Here is a 23,175-nt window from a genome sequence, read left to right as displayed (position 1 = left end):
GTAACAGAGCAGAATGGTTGGATCAGCAGCCCGCAGGGAGGTTTTTACAGCCTCACAAAAACCTAAAAACACTTTCTCCTGTCTGCTGTCCTTTTCTCACCCTGCTGCATCTCATGTGAAGACCCCTCCTCCCTGTCCTCCTCCTCCTCCTCGGTTAGCTCTGGTTAATTGACCTCGGTGGGTTTCAGAGCCTGCAGCCATGATGTCAGGAATCTAGACCCGAATAGCAGGAGGGATTACAGAAAACAAAGCCATAGCAACCGGTAGACCGCGGCAGAAACCTGGCTTACTGCTCACGCAAATGCACGTGTGAGAGGGAGGACTGAGAGAGGCCGGTTCAAAACCCACCACAAGTCCTGCTGAAGTAAATTGGAGCAGGACAACCAACACCTTTAACTCTCTCCTGCATGTGCAAGCCTTCAGGTGTTTCATGGAACATTAATACATTTTTTATCAGATAGAAGAAGCTGCCCTCACCTCTGCTCCAATCTATATTTTTCATTTATTTATTAAAATATTATTTTTGTAACTTTTACCTTAAAAGCCCTAAAAATCTCCACCACTCGACCACGTTATGCTTTTCTTGGTTGGAGCGGCAGTGGCCTGTCTGAAGCGTCCACCCTGAGCCAGCGTTCCCCCAGAGCTGCTCTCACCTGCTGTGGGTGGTGGCGGGGATTAAGGGCATTTTTTTCCCCACGACCCCGAGGTTCTCCTAAGGAGGATTATGGGAGTAAATGGTAGCTTCTGATCGCCGATGGTGATCGCCGAGGTGGCACGCCATACCGCCGGCAGTACAGTAGGGTGTAGTGGTGCGCAAAAGTCACAGCTCATTTTTAAGAACCAGCAGAAACCCCCCCAAAACTGTCCATAATTATTTCTGTAAAGATGCAGAATACTGCATAATAAGACTCTGTGGGCTGTCTGCTTGCCATAAAAGGAAAAATCTGCAAAGACAAATGTGCATCATTCACATGACGAAATTAACAATTAAAGCACAAAAACTGTTTTTATGTACACCCTTAACTAACAGGCCTCAAAACACATTTTTAACATGCTTATTTAAAAATCCTTTCTGCAGCAGGAGGGTGGAGCACTCTGTGAGGTCACACTTATCCATGAATAGAAAAAAATGCCTGAAAGTGAGTGTTTTCCAGTTATCTGAAAAACAGACTTTTGTTCACATTCAATATAAACATCTAACACTGGAATGAGAGAAAATAAAATGAAGATGTTCACTCTTATCTGTTTCCTTGTTAAATTGTTAAAATCTGAAGAATAACACAAAAAGCGTCTCACCAGGAAGCCGAAGGAATTGTCCAACAAACAGCGGAAGCGGCAGACGAAACTTCGCTCCAGGAAGGACGAGTTTTCAGGGGGAAGCTGTTCGGGATTATAGCTCACCAGGCAGGAAGACGTCGACACCGATTTCCCATCTGAGAACGATATTTTTAAATGATATTTTTACCGTGTGTGTGTGTATATATACACAGTCACTGTAACAAGAACGTACACCCTCTGTCTGTTCTAAGGTTTTTATCAGGACATAATCAAATAATCTTTTCCGTATGACTTCATCAGTCTCTCAGTGGATCCATTATGGCCCAGTCTCCATTCAATACTTGAGTTCATTGAGGTTTGCAGGCTTTTGTTTATGCACAGCTCCTAACTGCGCAGCTGTAAAACAAGCCCAAATCGTCATCCCTCCACCACTGTGCACTGTCGTTTCCAAACAATTTCAAGTCCATCACTCTACACTGAGTGACTGTTCAGCTAAGACTGATGTACCTCCATGGATGTGTGCTGTGAAATCAACTGTGAGTTGTGGTTTAGTGGCTGATGTGCAGTCTTCTGTGTTTTCCTGTGTGTGCATGCACTATAACATTTAGACCAACTCTCGAGAGGGTTTAATCAAAGGTCACCTCTTCTGGCCTCTCCGTGACCTTGGTTCAGCAGAAACCAGCACATCTCCTCTCTCTCTCGACTGGATTTGATCTTTCAGCTCTACAGTTTTTACAGAAATAAACCATCTTCGGCCTTTCAGTGCTTCATAACAACACCACACTGAGCCAGTACATCCACAGCTGTAATAACATTTACACAAAAGTCTTTCTGTATATGTTATTTATGCTTGCCGGGAGATTTATAATTCTAATTGGACCACAATTACCAAATTTAATTGGAGCCATTTGTAATCCAGTGTTAAGCCAATAGATATATAACTGAAGAAGCCACATTTGGAGTGTTGTGTTTCTGTTGCCGCTAACTTGGCCTGATTATGAGCTATGATCTATGCTCAATGCCAAACTTTTGTCATGCTTTAATTAACGAAACTAAGAAAAAGGGACTATCCACAGGGGAGAAGTTGTTCTATGAGTCTTTAATTTGATATATCCCAATCAGAAATCCCTCATTTGATCCGACTTAATAATAAGTGAGAGTCCTAATATTATGAGCCATATATAGTAAACTGAGAAAAATAGCATGTGAGCACAATACTCAAATAATGCTGATAGGTGTGGTTAGTTTTATGGGTGATTAACAAAAGTTACACTGTTTTCTAAACACAGGCACAGTCAGTTAATTTCATTAGCAAGTGCAAAAAATAAAACAATTAGTAAACTGTGTGTCATAAACATCAGTAAATCTGTCTGCATGTTTGCTTTAAATATTCTCCTCCCTACAAATGCATGCAACAGGGTCAGTCGATGCCCTCAGATCATCCGCCTAATTACTCTTGGTACAGCCTAGATCTCGGCTTAAGACCAGAGGTGACCGTGCATTTGCCCTGGTTGCACCTAATTTGTGGGACAACCTTCCCATTGCTATTCGCGCGTCCGACTCCATCCAAACATTTAAATCACGACTAAAAACTCACTTATTTAACCTTGCTTTTCCGGTTAGTTAATGAATTTATCCTATACCTCACTCCTATACTATCTTCATTTTACTTAGTTACCATTGTATATATCCCTTCACTTAATATCCATGTGTTTCTATTGATTATGATTTGATATTTACCCCTTATTTAACTTTTATTCTTGCCTAATTAGTGCCATTGACCTGCTAGCATATACGGTGCATTGTTAATGGTCTTTTATTATTCATGTTTTAATCTGCTGTACTATTGTGAAGCACTTTGGTGTACCCTTGGTCTTTAAGTGTGCTATATAAATAAAGTTGTTGTTGTTGTTGTTTATTTAATCCATGCTGTTTTAATTTGGGTCACACAAGAATGTCAAAACTTTGGGAATAAATAAAGTTTCTCTTATCTTGTGAAAGCTGCTCAGAGAAGTCCTTCTGGATCAGGTTTACTGCCTTGCTAACAAGAACACTCCCATTACTCTGGCCTAGACTTAGGCTTTACTTTACCCTCTCTACTCTAGTTTAGTGAACCCGACTATCTTTGTGAAGCAGACCTGGAGGATCTGTTGGGGGTTCAAGGCTCACAGGGGGGTTGAGGGCCCAGTGCAGGTTCCTCTTGAACTCCTGCTGGTCATCAGTGTGGATCAGCTCAAACACACTCTGGTGCATCACATCAGTCTAAAAGGGCAAAGAAGAAGAATTTAAAGGTCAGTCAAGGTGGAACACAAGTCAAATTTTAACCCTAATGAACCTTTTTATTTTATACAGTAATGCAGACCAAAGACCCCATGAGTAAAGGTGGATGTTCTGGTGGAGCAGGCACTATCAAGAGGTACCCTGAGGGGTGCGCTTGATTCCGTTTGCCTTGAAGTGGAGCCAAGAGAAATCAAGTGTCACTGTGACTTTGCTTCAAAGAGCTGAATCTGAGCCAGAGACCTGCTGCGACTCCGATATCTGTCGTCCAGACCCACCACGACCTGGCTTTGGACCGCAGTGAAACAACACCCCACCCTCCTCCCACTGTGGGAGGGGTCAGCGCGGGGTCACAGAGAGGAATGTTGACAGGTCGAAGTGTGACATGAAATGCGTTTCAAACATCAAACCCAGAGAGGGAGTTCATATCATACAGCCAGTACTGCAGCTGATGAATGGATGTTACCTTCACTCTTATTATTTATTCTGTCCACAAATATGTGAGAAAGCGGCTAAAAGAAATAATAAAATCAGAGAAAAACCAACGTTGTTTGTCTAGTTTACAGCAATGAACTACATTCACATTCAAAATATAATTACTTTGACCCGAAGGTTTCCCAGCTAGAGTGTAATTATGACACTTCCCATGATAGATAGTTACAGAAACTAAATTTTGTCTTCAGAAGTCATGAGGAATAACATGCCTGCGTGCAAAAATATTAAGAGTATGATGATAAAATTCTTTGTGTAAATTCATAGGGTCATTAAAAATGACTGAAGTTACAAAAAACAAACCAACTGATAATTCAGAGGGGGTCAGGTGGGAGGAACTGATCTTTCTGGAATAACCTGAGTGGATATGAAGATGACCATTATTGTATTTCTTTGCATTAGCTGGTCAGTTGGAGATAATGGGTATCATGGTGGTGTTTATCGACTTTCTCTGTTACACCAGACTTTCTGCTTCTGGCCTTTCACGCATCGTGTGTCAGGGTATGGCTGCATGGGAGGTAAGAGGTGGACTCAGCAGACAAAAAGTAAACTCAAAATCCAGCTTTAATGCTGATTGTTCACAGGAACAACAAAAAAGACAAGTGGCGACTCGAACAATAAACACACAAGGGAACGAAGCCCGGGGAAAACCGGTGGGGAACAAATCAGTTATAACGAAACAAAGGAAGTTAAACTCAATACAGGGCACATGAGACGAGAGACTACCAAAATAAAACAGCAAATAACTATACATCCAGATAAGATCGGATATACAATTTGACACAACTAAACAAGATAGACAAGACTGAGGGAAGAGGAAGGGAGCTAATCAACCTAAAGTGATTTAAACTAGAGACAAAATAGGGAACCGGTACCAGGGATCAAACTAATAAAAAGAAGGAAATAAAGCATTATTAACAGAAACTAGGAACATTAACCCATTAACGTTGCTTGATGATACCCCTTGAACAGGTAAATAGCTAAAAAACAAGAAATAGCAATAGCAAGTTAGACCAGGAAGTAGAAACAAACAGAGAGGACATCGGGCACAAAGAATATTAACAACACCAGAACGAAAATAGAAATAAAAATGAAAAAAAAAAAAAAAAAAAACTCCACAAACAGATGATAAAAACCCCAGGGCTGATTTTATAAAACACTCTCATAGTCAGAGGATCCCCTTTTTATTTTGCTTTTATTTTATAAGAGCAGAAACTTGTCTAACACCCTCTGTGAAGTGAGCTTCGGTTTCTTCCTTCAGGACGTGGGAGTACAGTCCTTTATATCTCACAGGATGGGGTATGGATTTCCTTCTCCATTATGTTGTATCATGCTTATCTGTTGATGACTCACCGACTGTGAACCAAATCTACTTATGAGTACAAATAAAGTAACCTGAACTGCTCCTGAGCACATGGGGGTTAACTTTGGCAGGCCCTGGAGCCAGATATTTCATTCTCTCTGCTAATGTTAAACCTCAATTGTCTGCTCTCCTTCATAACTTGTATCGCTGGTTTTATTAAGCCCAATAGTTGTCCTTGTTAGGATGCCTGGGTCGAGCCAGAGGTTTTGAGTTTGTTATCATTTCTAGTCTCTGGTTTCTTAAGTTCTGTCTTATGGTTTATGTCTCTGTCTTCTCTAGTTCCTCTGTCTCCCCTGTCAGCTGTATCCCCTTGTCTAGTTCGCGTCTCTGTGTATCCTTTGTTGCTATATCCCCGTGTCCAGTCAGTGTCTGTGTCTGCCCTGGTCCCATGTCTCTGTTCTCTCTGTTACAGTGCGTGCCTGAGAGTCTGTGTCTGTAAGTTCAATCTGTGTTATGTTTCCTGTTTTATTTTGAAGGTCCCTGTCTTATGTTAATATATCTGGTTTTGCTTCCCCTTGTCCCGTTAGGCCTGATTTGCCCCAGCTGTGTTTCCCTCCTGTTGCCCATTCCCTGATTGCTCCCTCTGTGTATTTAAACCCTGTGTTTCTTTGAGTCAGTGTCACGATCTACCGTTCACCTTGCTGTGTGGTCTGTCTGTCTGTCTGTCTGTCTGTCTGTCTGTCTGTCTGTCTGTCTGTCTGTCTGTCTGTCTGTCTGTCTGTCTGTCTGTCTGTCTGTGTTTATTTTGGATTCTCAGTTTTGTTACTTTTTTGAGTTTAACATTAAAGCTGTATTTTAAGTTCACCTTAAAGTCTTCAAGTGTCTGCACTTTGGGTCCACCATTCCTGCCTGCACACAGCCTAACCTAACAGAAGATCGCGACCAGAACATGGACCCAGCAGCACTCGCCCCGTCTGATGAGCTCAGGGAGGATATAATTTATTCAGTGGAAAAATTATGTGACCTGTGGCTGAATCATCCAGGGGAGGAATTTCAGCGTGCTGTAGCGAACCGGCTACAGCGACTGGTTTCTGGTCTCCCCTGGCTTTTGGACTCACTTCACCCACTCATACAGGAGTTTTTCCTTAATGAGCTTCATCTGCATGCCCCTGTTGCTACTGCTCACCTACCCAACTCGGAGAAAGATGTGCTGCCCAGCCTGCCGGACTTGGAGTTGCCCGGCCCATTGGAGCCATCACCGAGGAGGAAGCGGCGGCCGCGCCACCGGCGTGTCACCCCACAGCCGGACTTCGGGATGTCAAAACAGCCGGCTGTGGTGAGTGAAAAGGACACTTTTTCTGTTTCTTCAGGCCATGGGACTATTTATTCTGGGGGTATATTTTTTGCATCAGCTGCCCAGCCACAGCAACCTGCCTCTGCTGGAGGGTCCGAGGGGCCCGTCCAGCCTTCTGTTCCCGCTGGGGGTTCTGGAGAACCGCGCCAGCCTTTGTTTGCCTCCGCTGGAGGGTCCGAGCGGCCCGTCCAGCCTTCTGTTCCCGCTGGAGGGTCCGAGGGGCCTGTCCAGCCACAGCAACCTGCTTCCGCTGGAGGGTCCGAGGGGCCTGTCCAGTCTTCTGCCTCTGCTGGAGGGTCCGAGGGGCCCGTCCAGCCTTCTGTTCCCGCTGGGGGTTCTGGAGAACCGCGCCAGCCTTTGTTTGCCTCCGCTGGAGGGTCCGAGCGGCCCGTCCAGCCACAGCAACCTGCCTCCGCTGGAGGTCCGCCCGCCAGCCTTCTGCCTCCGCTGGAGGATCCGAGCGGCCCGTCCAGCCTTCTGCCTCCGCTGGAGGTCGAGGGCCCGTCCAGCCCGCCCGCTGACCGGCCCGTCCAGCCTGCTGGAGGGTCCGGTCCGAGCGGCCCGTCCAGCCTTCTGCCTCTGCTGGAGGGTCCAAGCGGCCCGTCCAGCCTTCTGCCTCCGCTGGAGGGTCGAGGGGCCCGTCCAGCCTTCTGTTCCGCTGGGGGTTCGGAGACCGCGCCAGCCTTGTTGCCTCCGCTGGAGGGTCCGAGCGGCCCGTCCAGCCTCTGTTCCGCTGGAGGGTCCGAGGGCCCGTCCAGCCACAGCCTGCTTCCGCTGGAGGGTCCGAGGGCCCGTCCAGTCTTCTGCCTCTGCTGGAGGGTCCGAGGGGCCCGTCCAGCCTTCTGTTCCCGCTGGGGGTTCTGGAGAACCGCGCCAGCCTTTGTTTGCCTCCGCTGGAGGGTCCGAGCGGCCCGTCCAGCCTTCTGTTCCCGCTGGAGGGTCCGAGGGGCCCGTCCAGCCACAGCAACCTGCTTCCGCTGGAGGGTCCGAGGGGCCCGTCCAGTCTTCTGCCTCTGCTGGAGGGTCCGAGGGGCCCGTCCAGCCTTCTGTTCCCGCTGGGGGTTCTGGAGAACCGCGCCAGCCTTTGTTTGCCTCCGCTGGAGGGTCCGAGCGGCCCGTCCAGCCACAGCAACCTGCCTTCGCTGGAGGGTCCGAGCGGCCCGTCCAGCCTTCTGCCTCCGCTGGAGGGTCCGAGCGGCCCGTCCAGCCACAGCAACCTGCCTCCGCTGGAGGGTCCGAGCGGCCCGTCCAGCCTTCTGCCTCCGCTGGAGGGTCCGAGGGCCCGTCCAGCCTTCTGTTCCCGCTGGAGGGTCCGAGGGGCCCGTCCAGCCTTCTGTTCCCGCTGGAGGGTCCGAGGGGCCCGTCCAGCCACAGCAACCTGCCTTCGCTGGAGGGTCCGAGCGGCCCGTCCAGCCACAGCAACCTGCCTCCGCTGGAGGGTCCGAGCGGCCCGTCCAGCAACAGCAACCTGCCTCCGCTGGCGGGTCCGAGCGGCCCGTCCAGCCACAGCAACCTGCCTCCGCTGGAGGGTCCGAGCGGCCCGTCCAGCCACAGCAACCTGCCTCCGCTGGAGGGTCCGAGCGGCCCGTCCAGCCACAGCAACCTGCCTCCGCTGGAGGGTCCGAGCGGCCCGTCCAGCCTTCTGCCTCCGCTGGAGGGTCCGAGCGGCCCGTCCAGCCTTCTGCCTCCGCTGGAGGGTCCGAGGGGCCCGTCCAGCCTTCTGTTCCCGCTGGAGGGTCCGAGGGGCCCGTCCAGCCTTCTGTTCCCGCTGGAGGGTCCGAGGGGCCCGTCCAGCCACAGCAACCTGCCTCCGCTGGAGGGTCCGAGCGGCCCGTCCAGCCACAGCAACCTGCTTTCGCTGGAGGGTCCGAGCGGCCCGTCCAGCCACAGCAACCTGCCTCCGCTGGAGGGTCCGAGCGGCCCGTCCAGCCTTCTGCCTCCGCTGGAGGGTCCGAGCGGCCCGTCCAGCCTTCTGCCTCCGCTGGAGGGTCCGAGCGGCCCGTCCAGCCTTCTGCCTCCGCTGGAGGGTCCGAGGGGCCCGTCCAGCCTTCTGTTCCCGCTGGAGGGTCCGAGGGGCCCGTCCAGCCACAGCAACCTGCCTCCGCTGGAGGGTCCGAGCGGCCCGTCCAGCCACAGCAACCTGCCTTCGCTGGAGGGTCCGAGCGGCCCGTCCAGCCACAGCAACCTGCCTCCGCTGGAGGGTCCGAGCGGCCCGTCCAGCCACAGCAACCTGCCTCCGCTGGAGGGTCCGAGCGGCCCGTCCAGCCACAGCAACCTGCCTCCGCTGGAGGGTCCGAGCGCCCCGTCCAGCCACAGCAACCTGCCTCCGCTGGAGGGTCCGAGGGGCCCGTCCAGCCTTCTGTTCCCGCTGGAGGGTCCGAGGGGCCCGTCCAGCCACAGCAACCTGCCTCCGCTGGAGGGTCCGAGGGGCCCGTCCAGCCTTCGTCGCCACCACCTGCGGCTCCCATGCCGTCGCCTGCAGCGCCATCTTCGCCTGGTCCAGCTTCAGCTACGGCTTCTGCGTCGCCTGGTCCAGCTTCAGCTACGGCTTCTGCGTCGCCTGGTCCAGCTTCAGCTACAGCTTCTGCCTCGCCAGCTGGTGGGCCCGAGGAGCCTGTCCAGCCACCAGCTGCTTCGGCTTCGCCTTCGTCTGGTCCAGCCTCTGCTTCGGCTTCGCCTTCGTCTGGTCCAGCCTCTGCTTCGGCTTCGTCCTTGCCTGGTCCGGCTTCGTCCTCGCCTGGTCTGGCTTCGGCTTCGGCCTCGCCTGGTTCAGTGGCTGCCACGCCGCTGTCCGGACCACATCCTGCGCCTCAACATCGCAGGCCTCTGATTAGGCGTCCTAGCCATCATGGACGGCCTACTGACCTGCTCTGTCGCCGCCGGTGCCTCCCGCCCGGTCGGCCTCCTGACCTGCTCCGTCGCCGCCGGTGCCACCCGCCCGGCCGGCCTCCTGAACTGTTTTCTGGGCTCTTGGGCCGTCAGCCTCCGGGCCGCCCCCCTGCACTGACCGGGTTTGGACTATCGTGCCGTCAGCCTCCGGGCCGGCCCCTGAACTTTGTTTGGACTGTTTTTCCTGGCTGCCTGCGCCTGTTGTGAGCCTGTTTTTTGTTGTGTTGTTTTTCGGGCTCTGGTGTTTGCACTTTTTGTTTCTGGCTCCTTGTGTTTTGGTTTGTTTCAAACCCTCCATCCTGATAGCGTGATCTGATGCTTCAGCTTCCACACTGTATGTAAAAATGTCAGAATAAAAACTATTCCCATTAGAGTGACAGAACTGTAGGAGTTTTCTTTGCGTTCAGCTGACACCATCACTCACTTTTAGTAAACTGACTTAAAGTAAAATGACCTGGGTAAACTTTCTTTTTATTTTTTTAACAGCGCTCTGTATCTTTAGTATCATTATTACATCCATACAATATTGATTGTAAATAAGGTTAGCACGTTGTTAAAGCAGGCCATAGAAAAGGCATCATACGTTTTGTCTGTCTGTCTGTCTGTCTGTGTAAGTTTATTTTGGATTCTCAGTTTTGTTACTTTTTTGAGTTTAACATTAAAGCTGTATTTTAAGTTCACCTTAAAGTCTTCAAGTGTCTGCACTTTGGGTCCACCATTCCTGCCTGCACACAGCCTAACCTAACAGTCCTGTCACACCGTGTTGTGCCTGTTATGTAGGAAAACAAATCTTCCTCGTGTCCCTCAGCTGTGTTGCTTCATCATGCGATTGGGGTCTCCTGGGTGTCACCCTACGTCGGCTTGTTTCCAAACACTGCACGTGAGCAGGAACGGCAGCTTCACCCCGGATTTGAGCTTGTTTAGTAAACGCAAGGTGACGGGCCTCAGGTGGATGGGGAAGTGAGGGGTGAAAGGTCACGTTCACACCCTAATCCGTGTGTGTTTGTTTACAGTATGCTCACATAGACTGTGTGAATATCTAAACCTGCAGGCCAGATTTAGACGCAGATAGACAGACTTTGGGTAATTTGATAATCGCGTTGTCCAGAATGAGATTAGACTGGACGCAGTGTCGCCTCGTCGTGAAGCCAATTGGATTAAACCTCCCGCTCCATATGTGCGCTTCCTTCAATCCTCTCGCTGCTCTCGCAATCCTCTTCATCTCAAGAAAATAAACAAAGGCAAAAAGAGCAGGAATGACCAAACGAGTGGACAACAAGGGTCGCTCAGATCCTCATCCAAATTTCCACCAAACTCCAGCATTTTCACTCCAGGGCCTGTCCTACTTCTTGCTGGGATTCTGCTTTGCTGTGTACCTTTATCTGAGTCGAAGCTCCAAATGGTTCATTCTTCAAATCTGTGCTTTGATAAATGATATTCAGTTTTTTGAATTTGAGGATGTTTTATAAGGTTCTGTAGTATCTTTGTATACGATGAGGAAAAAACCAGCGTCCACATAAAAAGGAAAATAAAGGCCTACAATCCTCTTGAGGTATACATTTTTGTACTTTACCATCACGTTCTTAAGCGTTAACAGATTTGTTGACTGATACTATTAGCTAGAAACAAGGAGATACAACACTCTGTCTTCTTGCTGTAACCATAACGACATCACATAATCCAAAGTCTGACCCCGGTTTAATCATCAATTGTAGGAATTTGTTACCTGATGGAAGCCGAGGTAATCCTGGATGGTGTGAGAGCAGAAGAAGATGATTCCCTCAGCTGTGACCACCAGAACGAAGCCGTTCAGGACCTGTGGAGAGAAAACTTGCCGATTGTATCATCTCACTGATGGTGATCACGTTTGTGATGTGACCTGATAAAACAGGAATGGGTCAGCGAGGTAAGTTTTGGATAAGTTTAACATGCTTAAAATGCTGATATTCTTATGAAGTCACCGATAAATATTGTACAAATATGAAAAAAACAACTTTCATCCAGCATCTGATATTCCATCATGATCTCAGCCAACAGCGTTCAACAGTATAACTAAATATATGAATGAGTTATAAACAACCCCACCACCCCCGACTCCACACAGCTACCATGTAGTGCTATCTATCCACAGAGTTCAAAGTCAGACATTTTAAATGTGACAGTCACTTTTGGGGGCAGCACGGTGGCGCGGTGGTTAGCACTGTTGCCGCACAGCAAGAAGGTCCTGAGTTCAATTCCACCATCAGGCCAGGGTCTTTCTGTGTGGAGTTTGCATGTTCTCCCCGTGTTTGCGTGGGTTCCCTCCGGGTACTCCGGCTTCCTCCCACCGTCCAAAGACATGCAGCTTGTGGGGATAGGTTAATTGGATAATCGAAATTGTCACTAGGTGTGAATGTGCGAGTGAGTGTGAATGGTTGTCTGTCCCTGTGTGTTGGCCCTGCGACAGACTGGCGACCTGTTCAGGGTGTATCGCGCCTAAGCGGAAGCGAATGGATGGATGGATGGACAGTCACTTTTGGAGGCAGCCTCCAGTGGCCACTAGAAGAAATGCAGTTTTAGGTACAGACGCTGCAGCTTATTTAAATCTTTCGCCTTCACATGTGCTACCCTTAGTGTAAAAAAGATTAACTGAGAGTCCCACACTCGTCTCGCTCATGGCCTAACCCACCATCGCCCAAGGACACCGTGTGTGGAACTGAGACACTCCAATAGCTTTTACATAACTGCTTCATTTTGCACTCTGAGACTAAGAACGACCTCCCTTTTGTTCTGTAATTATATGGAATAATCTCAGCAGAAAAGCTGCTTTCTAGAAATTTCATAAATTAAATTTACAATGTCATTTAGCTGGAGGTAAAAAAAAGCAAATTAAGACTTCTGAATCTCAAACTCCAGCTCTGATTAGTTCATAGAGGACCAGGAAGAGTACAGGCTGCAAAACAAGAGTGAGCAGAGAGGAAACAAGCAGGGATGAGACTTCTCCCCGGGGCCTAGAAAGAGGCTGGAGAGGAGAGGATGTCAGTTCAAAGAGAAGTCATGTGGCGGAGGAGGAGGTTGGAGGAGAAGGAGGTCACTACTGAATGACTAACACCTCCATCATCGCTCCTCCTCTCCCTCCTCAGAGCCTCAGGGCACCGTGAGGAGGTGATGACACGGTGTCCCGATGCTGCCGAGAGTCACAGCGGCATGCTGCCAGCATCCGCCCACACCTCTCCGATGAGGACCAAGATGCTTGCGACCTCCGTAGAAGCAAAGTCTTTATATGAACGGACACGCATGCCGCAGATGTCCCCGCTTTCCGCACGAGGCCCCGGATGGGTTTCAAAGACTCGGATCACTGCTGCTGGGTCAAAACTCAATGTTTGCTTTTGAAACCTCTTTGAAAATCCATTGCAAGATGTCAAAAATGCATTAGCATCAGGCCCGGAACGAGACGGGGTCTCTCAGCTGCTGAATAATTCACACTGTGGAGGCAAGCGGGGAGTGGGGGTCTCACTTGAGGGAGGTGGGGGGGGGCAGCAACCCAAACTCTGATTTCTTCTAATAAAACCTTCATCCACCCAACTGTCTGTTCTGCTTCACTGTAATCACTGTAATCAGCTCACAGTTGATCATTATTTTTGCTTTAAAGACTGTCCTTTTAATTATACTGCCCCCTTATCATTTTTACAACTACCGAGTACCCTAATTCTTTTAAAAAATGTATTCTACATTTGTAGAATACATTACATTGTATACATTGTATTCTACAAACTGTGAATTTATTGCTAACTACAGGTTTAAAATAAATGCACTGGTCTACAGTTTAGACTCACACCGATCAGCTGCAGGTATATTAGCAACAGATAAAGAGGGACGGCTGCAATTTTTACCAGGAATGTGTAAAAATTCCGCTTTCCAAACTAAGCAAAGATATTTCCCACAAGTAATAAATAACAATAATAATAATAGTAATGATAATAATAATAATAATAATAATAATAATGATGATGATGATGATAAAGCAGCTGCCAAACATAATTCGAATGCAAACCTGAGTCCAGCTTAAGTGTGAGAAACCAGTAAGTGTAGTTTTAACTATTCACTTTTATCATATATGGATTATCATTTATGGATCTACAGTTTTTACTTATTTTCTGTCATGTATCACATGTTCCAGAGGTGCTCACAATTCAAATCATGTATATGCACAAATAATCCCTCTGAGACAAAAACTCGGGATTCAGAATGCTATAAACCCTCAGTCTCCCCTAGTTTTTCTACTCTTGGTTCTTTATGATGTCATAGGGAGCGGATTTCCCTACTGGCTGTGTAGGTTCTCAGTCATCCAGGTCATGGTAACCTAAGGAGTTTGGAAAGAAAAGCGACTGGACTTCTTTAACCAAATGGTGGAGAGTCTGGTGGGAGTCAAGAAGGTCGTTGACCCACTTTTGATCATGTCCCTAATATGATATCCCTGATATGGTCATCTCAGGTACAGAAGTCCCATGCACCTGCTGTTCAAAAGGGCCTGTTTGTGAGGGACAGCCAATCAGAAGAAAACTTGCTTAAAGGGGAGGAGCTAAAACAGCTCACTTCAGAGGAGGAACTGAAAGGCTTAGAATAAATAAGGATCATTTTGAGCTGTGCATGAGGAGAAATGAGGAGAATACACCTGTTAAAAAACAGACGTTAAAATATTAAACAGAATAAAATCTGTATCTGTGCAAAGTGTGCAAACACACACACACACACATGCAGTACACAGTGTAGTGGCACACATGTTCTGTGTATAAATATTTACAGTAGCTTCTTCTGTCTGCAGGTCGGTCTCTGTCTCCAGAGACTGAGACCGAGTGTGTTTGCGTGTGTGTTCGTGTTATAAATGTTTGTGCGTTCCCTGAAAGACGACAACCCAGTGGCAGCAAGCAGTGCCAACAAAACACAGGAGAACTGTGTGTGAGTGTGTGTGTGTTTGTCTACTCCAGCCTCAAAGACGAATTTAAAGCTTCGCCTCGTCTAATCCGACCCTCTCCTCTTCCTGTTCTGTGCAGAGTGCTCTGAGTCGGCTGTCAGTCCTCTTTATCTCTGCTCCCGCACACACAATCAGCACTGGGCTGTGTGTGTGTTAGATTCAGGGCTATACTGTGAAACATCCTAGAATACTTTAAATGCTTTTAGTTTATTTCCACCAACACACTTTGTTCGTCTTCACTTCAATAATAGATGCGCTCACCGGCTCTGTATAATTCATGGATTGCTGTCTGTAATGGAAGAGAGCAGCTGAAGACAGGAAGGTGCAGCCTTCCTCCTCCTCTTCGTTGCTGCTGCTCACCGAGCCCTTGGGATCAATGCATTTATCAATAAACAGATTGAGGTCGGTGAACTCTGTGTTAAAGTCCGTCTCTAAAAGTATCTGCATTTTATAACTGGTCAATTCAGACTTTTATTCTGAGTGCCCTCTATGGGTTATATACCAGTACCAAAGACACTGAATAAAAATGTCAGCCATCTACCAGAGTGACCTCCAAACATTGTCTTTTCTTGAGGTCTAGTTTCGGTTGTTTTGCTGAATCAAAAGTTTTGCTGACACTGAAGAGGTACATTTCAAGTATATCCTATTACATAATGTGTGGACTACATTGCCGAACTTCCTAGCAGCAGAAGGTTTATGTTTCACATCATCCTTTCATCGACTGGAACAAAATTAAACAAACAAAATGGAAAGAAGAGCCATGATGACACCTACGTAGGGCTGGGCGTAAATCGCCTAAAATCCATATCGCGGTATAATTTGAAGCATGTGCGGTAACGACATATATATCACGATATTTTCTTTTCTTTGGTATACCAAAGAATTCTGGTTGTACTAACTGACCTCGAACCGATTTTATGTGGTACACGGCGCTCAAAAATCTGTCAAAAAATGTTTAAGTACGACTTTGGTAAGCCATGAAGGCGCACCGCTTGATAGATTGTCGGAGCATTATGGCTACCGTAGTCAGGAGCCTCGCAGAGTAATCTGGGTCCAAAACTCCGTCCGCAAAACTCCGAAAGTCAAATGAACACTGCAGCATCACTGAGAGTTAAAAACTGTCTAAATTCTTTCATCTTTAATAAAATGATCAGCGTCCTGTTTTACCAGGTGTAACAATCAAGTTTAACATCCAGGCTTCCATGAAAACAGAATTTATCCATGAAAACAGAATTTAGAGGCTAGCAGGAAGTTAGCTCGCTAGTTTCCACCTAAACATGACATACCATGTTCTGACTGAAAGATTTCTGAAAAATTTAAACGTACAGCTTTGCTATCACTTGCAACATAAATGAAAACAGAAAACTAAACAGCAGTGACTTTTTTAGGGTTGCTGAAGTTGGACTAGCTGGTATATAATGATGTGCTATGTGATTGCTAGCGACACAGCTATGTTAGCATAACATAAAATATGTGAAGTTGGAGGATGAATGCTAACCTTTTTCCACTCGATAAAAGTTAATGTGAGGGTTCCTGATGGTTAGGGACAAATGCAGTCGCATGGCAGGATGCTGTAAATGGATCAAACTTCAGTCAGGAGAACAACTGAGACAATCCATCCAGAATACATGGTTAGTTATTAATATACTGCAACAACATGGGAATAGAGCAGCTGCGAGAGAATTCGACATTAATGAATCAGTGGTACGGAAGTGGAGGAAGCGCAGTTTTTGGCTTTCCTCATATTCCAAAACGTGCTTCATCTGTTCGCTATTACTGTCGCCCGGCATAATTTGCAGATGATACTACTTGCAGTCGCTGCGATACTTTTGACCAAAACAAGCGCATTTTAATGACACCATCAACATGCGCTATAGTGGGAGAGCGATATAGTCAAAATCTCTATCGCTGGCCAAATTCATATCGTTTCTACCGTATACCGTTTATACCGCCCACCCCTACACCTACTACTACTACCGTATTTACCATTAAGCACCTTTCGGTTGCTTATTTGCAAAGAATCGCCACAACAGATGGGATTACACAGCTGTCACAGTAATTTGTGTCTCCTCCTGCTCTAAAACTGATGATCTTTTTCAGGTAAATATGTTAACAACTACTCTATGGAGCCATATAAAGGTACAGTAATACAGTACATAGGTTTATAAGGCGAGGCAAGATTGGCATGCAATAAATGAGAAGTCAATCAAATGTCTTTGGAGTAGCTAAATGCCAAAACAGCTAAATGTGCATTTAATTTCTTCTCTGCAATAATCGGATCGATAGTTTTTGCATTCAAAATGACAGGCATGACGGACTAACAATTGTCTAACAACAGTTAGTCTTTGCCATCATAAAGCAGGATTCTGACTATGACAAACATTCGGAATAACGCTTTTTGGAACAAGAAAGCGGATGGTTTGAGGAAAGAGTACAGGAAGTCATCTGGAATGACCACAGGTTATAGTCCACAACTATCAGCCAGCTATCAGCCACCTGTAACACAGTCCTGAGAGCCCAAAAAAGACCATTTAACTAACATTCACACCTCAATCTAAGTAACCTTAATGATTCATGGGACTACAGGGTGGGGCACCGACTCACAAACATCCTCTGATACGTCCTAGAGTGTCTGGGCCACCGACAAGGCGACAGTCCTTCGGATAGAGAATACCCTTGAGCTTTCAGAACTCAAAAGAAACATCTTTAAAACTTAACCAAGTCCAGGTGCCTTCGACTCCAACACTTTAGACCACCAGGATCTGGATGACTGAAAACATCCAGACATGTCTTCCTGTATTTTAATTTTATCATTAATTATTTAAAATAGTGTAAAACCTCCCAGAACGAACTAAATCTATAAACAGATTGTAAAGAAGAAGAATTATGGATTTGATCAACTGGTCCCTTAACGAAAATGACAAACTCCTGGGCTTGGGAGATCCCGATTGTCCTGCGGAGACGTTTGCTGACGGATACTCGATGGTCGGTTGCGTCGTGTGTCTGGTGACACTCTTGATGGAGGACATTGAATGACATCTACCAATTCGAAAAACCATGATAACAGAGTTCTGACTGATTGGAGCTGGCTCAGACCTGGCTTATCGAAGAACAAGAAGCGGCTACAGCTGTTCAAAATCCCACAAGGCTGGCCAACATGATAGACGATGGGCAGGGCTGTGAGTACTCAGACTGTGTTTATTGAACGCAATATGGACAAGATCTTGGAGAAGCTCATGGCTCTGCAATATGGATAAGATCTTGGAGCAGAAGAATGGGAATTTTTGCCTAACTGAGTGAAGGGACACTTTCTCTCGGCTGAACATAGAACACACACACACGCACACATATGCATGTACACTGACACAGACCTACACTCACCCCCCCCCAAACACCTTCGAAGCTTATGTCTTCTATGTTGTGAGATGTGATGATTTATGTGCTATGTGCTGAGGTGTTTTTTTCTGTTCTCAAACTGATCTCCCTGTTGGAGCTCAGTCTGGGGGGAGTTCTTTTTTCTCCTCGTCTTTCCTCATGTTGTGCATTTTCGATTGTTTCGGTTCCGGGTCGCTGCTCATGTGGTCGACCGGCCAGTGCTACCTAGCCTGACCTGTCTCCCCAATGTGATGTTTGTGTATTGTATGTTAAAGGTATCTTATCTTAGTCTCTCTGACTCTGAGAAACAACTTCTGTGATTTTATATCCTTTGTTGTGTTGACGAGATATCCTGCTCATGTCACACTAGGCCTGGACTGTACTGTCGTGCAAATACCAAATTTGACCAGAAGACAGTGTAGTGAGTCAGTGTTTATTTAACCGGGTCGGTTTGTTTTCGGCATCTTCTTCCTGCCCAATGATGGCATTTGTCTCTGCCCATTCTGCCATTCAACAAAAACCTTTATTGAGAATAATTTAACCCTCATCCTCCATCTTTCCTGTGCTAATGTGTTTGTGTTAGCCTAACCATAGCACTGTAGCTAACCACCAGCTGGCACACTACAATATATAAACTAGCCCAACTTCACTAACTTTCCATACGTCGCTGCTGTTTAGTTTTCTGTCTTTGTTTACACCCAACTTTATAGAAATCCTGTGTTTTCTTTTAATGCTAACTTCTATCTTGTACATTCTCTCTTTTATGGATGTCTGGATGTTAAACTTAAACACTGACCATTTTATTGGAGCTAAAAATACCTGGACCATTTTTAGCTCTTAGTGGTGTCTGAGTGTTTGTTTACTTTGGGGAAGTGAAGGAACCTTTGGACCAGGAAATATCCAGTGTGCAAACGAATTTTCCTGAAACACCGAGGTAAGCTGATGTTATGGAGCAGTATTAATTCTCAGTGTTTGTGTTCACCTTAAGTATCCTGAGCCCCCTATTCAATTCTTTTTTTATATACATATATTTTTAAATAACTTTACCAAGTGCAGGGAGTAATAACAGCAAAAGTGTGAGATGGAAGTCATGTTCAGTTAAACAACAGCTCACTGTGGCGAAGTGAAACTCTCGAGTGCACATCCAAAGGGGAGATGTCACTGCTGTAAGTTGAGGAAAACAAGCCATTTGTCTCCGCGTCCTGCTGTGCAGAGCAGCCTCTCCTCCATCACAAGGTTTCCACTGACCTTATAAACCACCAAGTGTGGACACTCTCTGCATGATGCAGCGAAAAAAGCCACAGACTGAGAGCCTCAGAGGCACTCAGTTAGCAGTGACACCGATGAAAAAGACTAGCTGAGCTTTAAAAACCATGTTGCGAAACACATCTGTTTCTTCTACAGTTATTAGATGGTTTCAGAGGTTGCCCGGATTGATCCAAATATCAATACCAACGATGGTATTGGTACTGAATCGATATGGTTTTGAATAAATTTAGGTGTAAATTTTACCACAAGAGGGTTTGGTTCAACTTAAAAGTGACCCTTAAAAGTTCCCTTATCATCAATCATGCTTTTCTTTCTTCCTTTTATTTGATTTCAATGACATTTAGAATTCATTGTGAACTCTGCATGGCTGCTGCTTATGTAGCTGATTTGCTGATAAGTTATTCCATGTGATCGGGGCTATTTAGCTGTTCCACACCTTTAAATTTCATATCCACAGGCGACCACCTTTTAGGTAGTAGCTCCTGAAGTTTGGAGCAGCTGTTTTCCATCTGATAGGTTGGCCATAACACTGGTTTTGCTTTTAATTGCGTGATGAAGGAGAATCTATGTTGTAAAGACAAAAACTTCAAATGACCTCTAAAAACTTCAGGCCATCTGAGCACCCACGTCTGAAGGGTTTTCCGGGAATGGTGATGCTATTTTGTCTGTTTTGATATCTTATTTGGAAAATAATCTCCTCTAGAGCAGGTTAGGTCTGCAGCTTCATAAGTGTGCCTGAGAACTCAGGCTTAAACCTGAAGTCTGAGTTCTCAGGCTTCAATTCAATTCAATTCAGTTTTATTTATATAGCGCCAAATCACAACAACAGTTGCCTCAAGGCGCTTTATATTGTAAGGTAGACCCTACAATAATACATACAGAGAAAAACCCAACAATCCAGGCTTCTGGATTTTTTTGGAAGGATTCTATAACATTACAAGACTGGGAAAATTGGGAGTTATTGTCTTCGCGTTCTCAAGAAAATACCACAACCTGAACTGGGCTTCTTTGGAGCAAAGTGCAATAAAACAGATGGATGTTAGCAGGTAAAACATGTCTGGCTCTCAGTCACCTGAAGAAGCAGCTCCCCCTCGGGTATCTGGATCTCTGCAGTGCCCGTCGTCTTGCTGGCAATGTTGTGATCGCTGCTCCTGTTCGTGCCACTGGATGGCCGGTTCTTGAGTGCCACTGCAGAAACAAAGAGGACAAGTTAGTGATGACCAGCAAAGGTCCGGGTAAACCAGATCCGAGTAATTCAGTAACAAAAATAGAAGTTTTGCATTTGAATTTATCCTCTGCAGCTGCATCCCGTAGTGAAGAAGCCGGAGGGTTTTCAGGAGCTTTGTTTCAAGATGTTTTGACAGGAAGGCCAGTGGGAATAACAGCTTTACAGAAAGAGACAGAGAGAGTGACAGAGGGGGATTTCAGGACACAGCATAGAGGGAGTAACACCTTAAATGAAGGTGTGAAGAGGGAGAGAGTAACACCTTCAGGAAAGACTGTTTTCACACATGAACTTTGGATCATTCTGGGAGAATCAGGCTGGGATAGTGCTTAGTGTCTCATAACACAGTTGTACTTCCTCACATGCAGCACAGATCAGGAAAATGTCTGCTTCAAAGACATTCTCAGAACTGCAAATAGTGTGTGAACTTTATATGAAGGAACTGCCATTATAGAGGGTGGAGGAGGCAGGACTGCTGTTGTGAAAAACACATATGAGGTATGTGAATGTTGCCTAATTTTAGCTTGAGAATAAACCAAAGCAATGATGGCTGATTTCTTAGTTTTTGCTAACAAATTTTTAATATTAGACAAAAATAACCTGATTGAATACAAATGCAGAATTCATTTATTCAGGGAAAGGATATCCTAATTTACTTGGTCCTGGGTGAAAAACCTAATAACTGGTTGTGCCACCCTTGGTAGTAACAACTGCAGAGTCCTGTGCAGAGTCCTGAGACCAACCATGGAAGATGGTGTGTTATGCGCGTGTGTGTGTGTGTGTGTGTGTGTGTGTGTGTGTGTGTGTGTGTGTGCGCGCGCACCCCTGAGGAGAAAATCTGTAGCAGGTCAAGTCTGAAGGAAACAAAGAGCTTTTCTGAAGCAGCAGTGGAAACGTTAACAGAGGAGGAAGTCTCTGACAATACAGAGGCCGGAGGTTGGGACGGTCAAGCGGTTTCTTCTGATCGTGATTCAGACGCCCCGCGGGATTTAATAACGCTCCATCGTACCTCTTTAATATCACGAATGGAGTGGCTATGTTGGCCAGCCCTCGGTGGTAATGCACAGCATGATGATCAAACACAAACCTCGGCATAGAGCCATTAGAAAGTTATGATTTTGGATGAAAACAACACCAGTCTGTGCTGAATGAGCTCCTCCTGGTTATTATCTGATCCAGTTACATTTCCAGGATCACTTCACAGGGATAGGAGCCATTTTAAACCTTTAACATACTTCTAGTATTGTCAGCAAAGAGTTGCTTAGATTAAATTAGTATGACAACATTGTGCTTTGGGCCTTTAATTCAAACAGTGACTCCTCAGTGAGCTGCAGCCAAACCTTTGTCTGCTGATGACTCAGACACAAAATAAAGCCTGTCGACCATCAATTATTAAGAGACAGGGTGGAAGGGGGTTTTTGGACCCTGACGTCATGACTTGGAGCCATTGGACAAAAAACACCCCAAGGCAACTATGAGGAGGAGGAGAAGCGACATGTGTTGGCAAACACAGGTTGATGAGGAAACCAACACAACACATGCCCTTCGGTCTTCACAGGAAACCTCAAGAGGTCCTCACTCGAATAGACACTGCAGTATGTGCACAGAAAAATTACAGTAAACAGGAACGCGATATTATCATAGTAACACATCAGTAACTCAGGGAGTTCATGAAGAGGTCCTTGGATGTCTTATTTTGCCCAAAACCCAAAATATATTCAGTTTCCAGCAAGGTCTAGCGACCTCCCAGGGTGCAGTTCCTCCAATGTCCACTTGGCTCTACCTGCACCTCAGTTTCCAAACAAGACTACAAAAGACTAGGGTCATAAGTGAGGAACTGCTTGTTTCTGCTGTTTATACAGCAGCATCTACACTCACTTTACTGCACCAATGGCTTTCAGTCAGTTAGCAACTTAGTTCAACTTGTGCTGCTAAATATTGGTTCTAAAACATTTTGTAGCTGCTTTACCCTGGTCTTCTCATTGTATTAGAGTGTTTCATACTACCAGGCATGGCAAGAGGCAGTATATCTCTTTGGTGCTTAGTGTGTCATAACTGATACACTCAGATTTTAAGATTTCTTTATAATCAGTGTCATATCCCCACCAAAAACCTAAATACATTTTTTAAACAATAAATACCAAAAAAAGATGTAGAGATAAGATTTAATGTTTTTTGTTTGAACTCGTCAGAAGGTTTAATAAACGGTCGAATCATATCTTATCTGATGAATAATTTGGCTTGCTGTGGCAAAATGTTTATTAAACTAGAAATGCACCCAAGAATGTTGCATTTTAGTGTGTGAAATTGTAGTATTTTATTATAACAATATCAGGTATCGGTAGGGTTGAAGGCAGTACTCTTTTAGGTTACCGACTAAATTACTGAGTACCGATTTGCACTAAATCAAATTTTGGTACCCGAGCACATCTGGGTTAGAAGAAGAAAGAGAGCGAGACCATGTGATGACTCAAACCTGAACAAAAACGTGATGCAGGCAACACTAGGCACTTCAAAGAATGTCTGTGTGAATGAGTCTTGTATGATAAAATCTCAAAATGAAGTCAAAAATCACTTATAGGTACTAGTAAGGTAGCTGGATAAGCAGTTTTATAACTTTTACGATGGTTACGCTGATATTTCTCATCAGCACACTATTTATGGTAAACAAATATGTTATGTCGGACGATATGTCTGAAATGTTAGTAGGTAAATGGTAAATGAACTGGTTCTTATAACTTTTACTATTTAATATTTTA

At 45.9% G+C, this 23,175-nt stretch overlaps 1 protein-coding gene across 5 annotated transcripts in view; it reads right to left on the bottom strand.

Moving 5' to 3' along the window:
• ahr1b (aryl hydrocarbon receptor 1b) overlaps positions 1–23,175 on the bottom strand; it is an 85,444-nt gene that overhangs the window by 49,039 nt on the left and 13,230 nt on the right. For all 5 annotated transcript variants that reach the window (XM_019351920.2, XM_025902941.1, XM_019351919.1 and 2 more), the window contains exons 3-6: positions 20,264–20,379; positions 11,320–11,409; positions 3,417–3,540; positions 1,297–1,433 (exon numbers count right to left, since the gene is read on the bottom strand). In XM_019351920.2, the coding sequence (XP_019207465.1) occupies positions 1,297–1,433; positions 3,417–3,540; positions 11,320–11,409; positions 20,264–20,379 (467 nt within the window). The remainder of the gene's footprint in view (positions 1–1,296; positions 1,434–3,416; positions 3,541–11,319; positions 11,410–20,263; positions 20,380–23,175) is intronic.

Source organism: Oreochromis niloticus, linkage group LG23 (genome assembly GCF_001858045.2).
Source record: "Oreochromis niloticus isolate F11D_XX linkage group LG23, O_niloticus_UMD_NMBU, whole genome shotgun sequence".
In the NCBI taxonomy this organism is placed as follows: domain Eukaryota; kingdom Metazoa; phylum Chordata; class Actinopteri; order Cichliformes; family Cichlidae; genus Oreochromis; species Oreochromis niloticus.
This window is presented reverse-complemented; position numbering and strand designations above follow the sequence as displayed.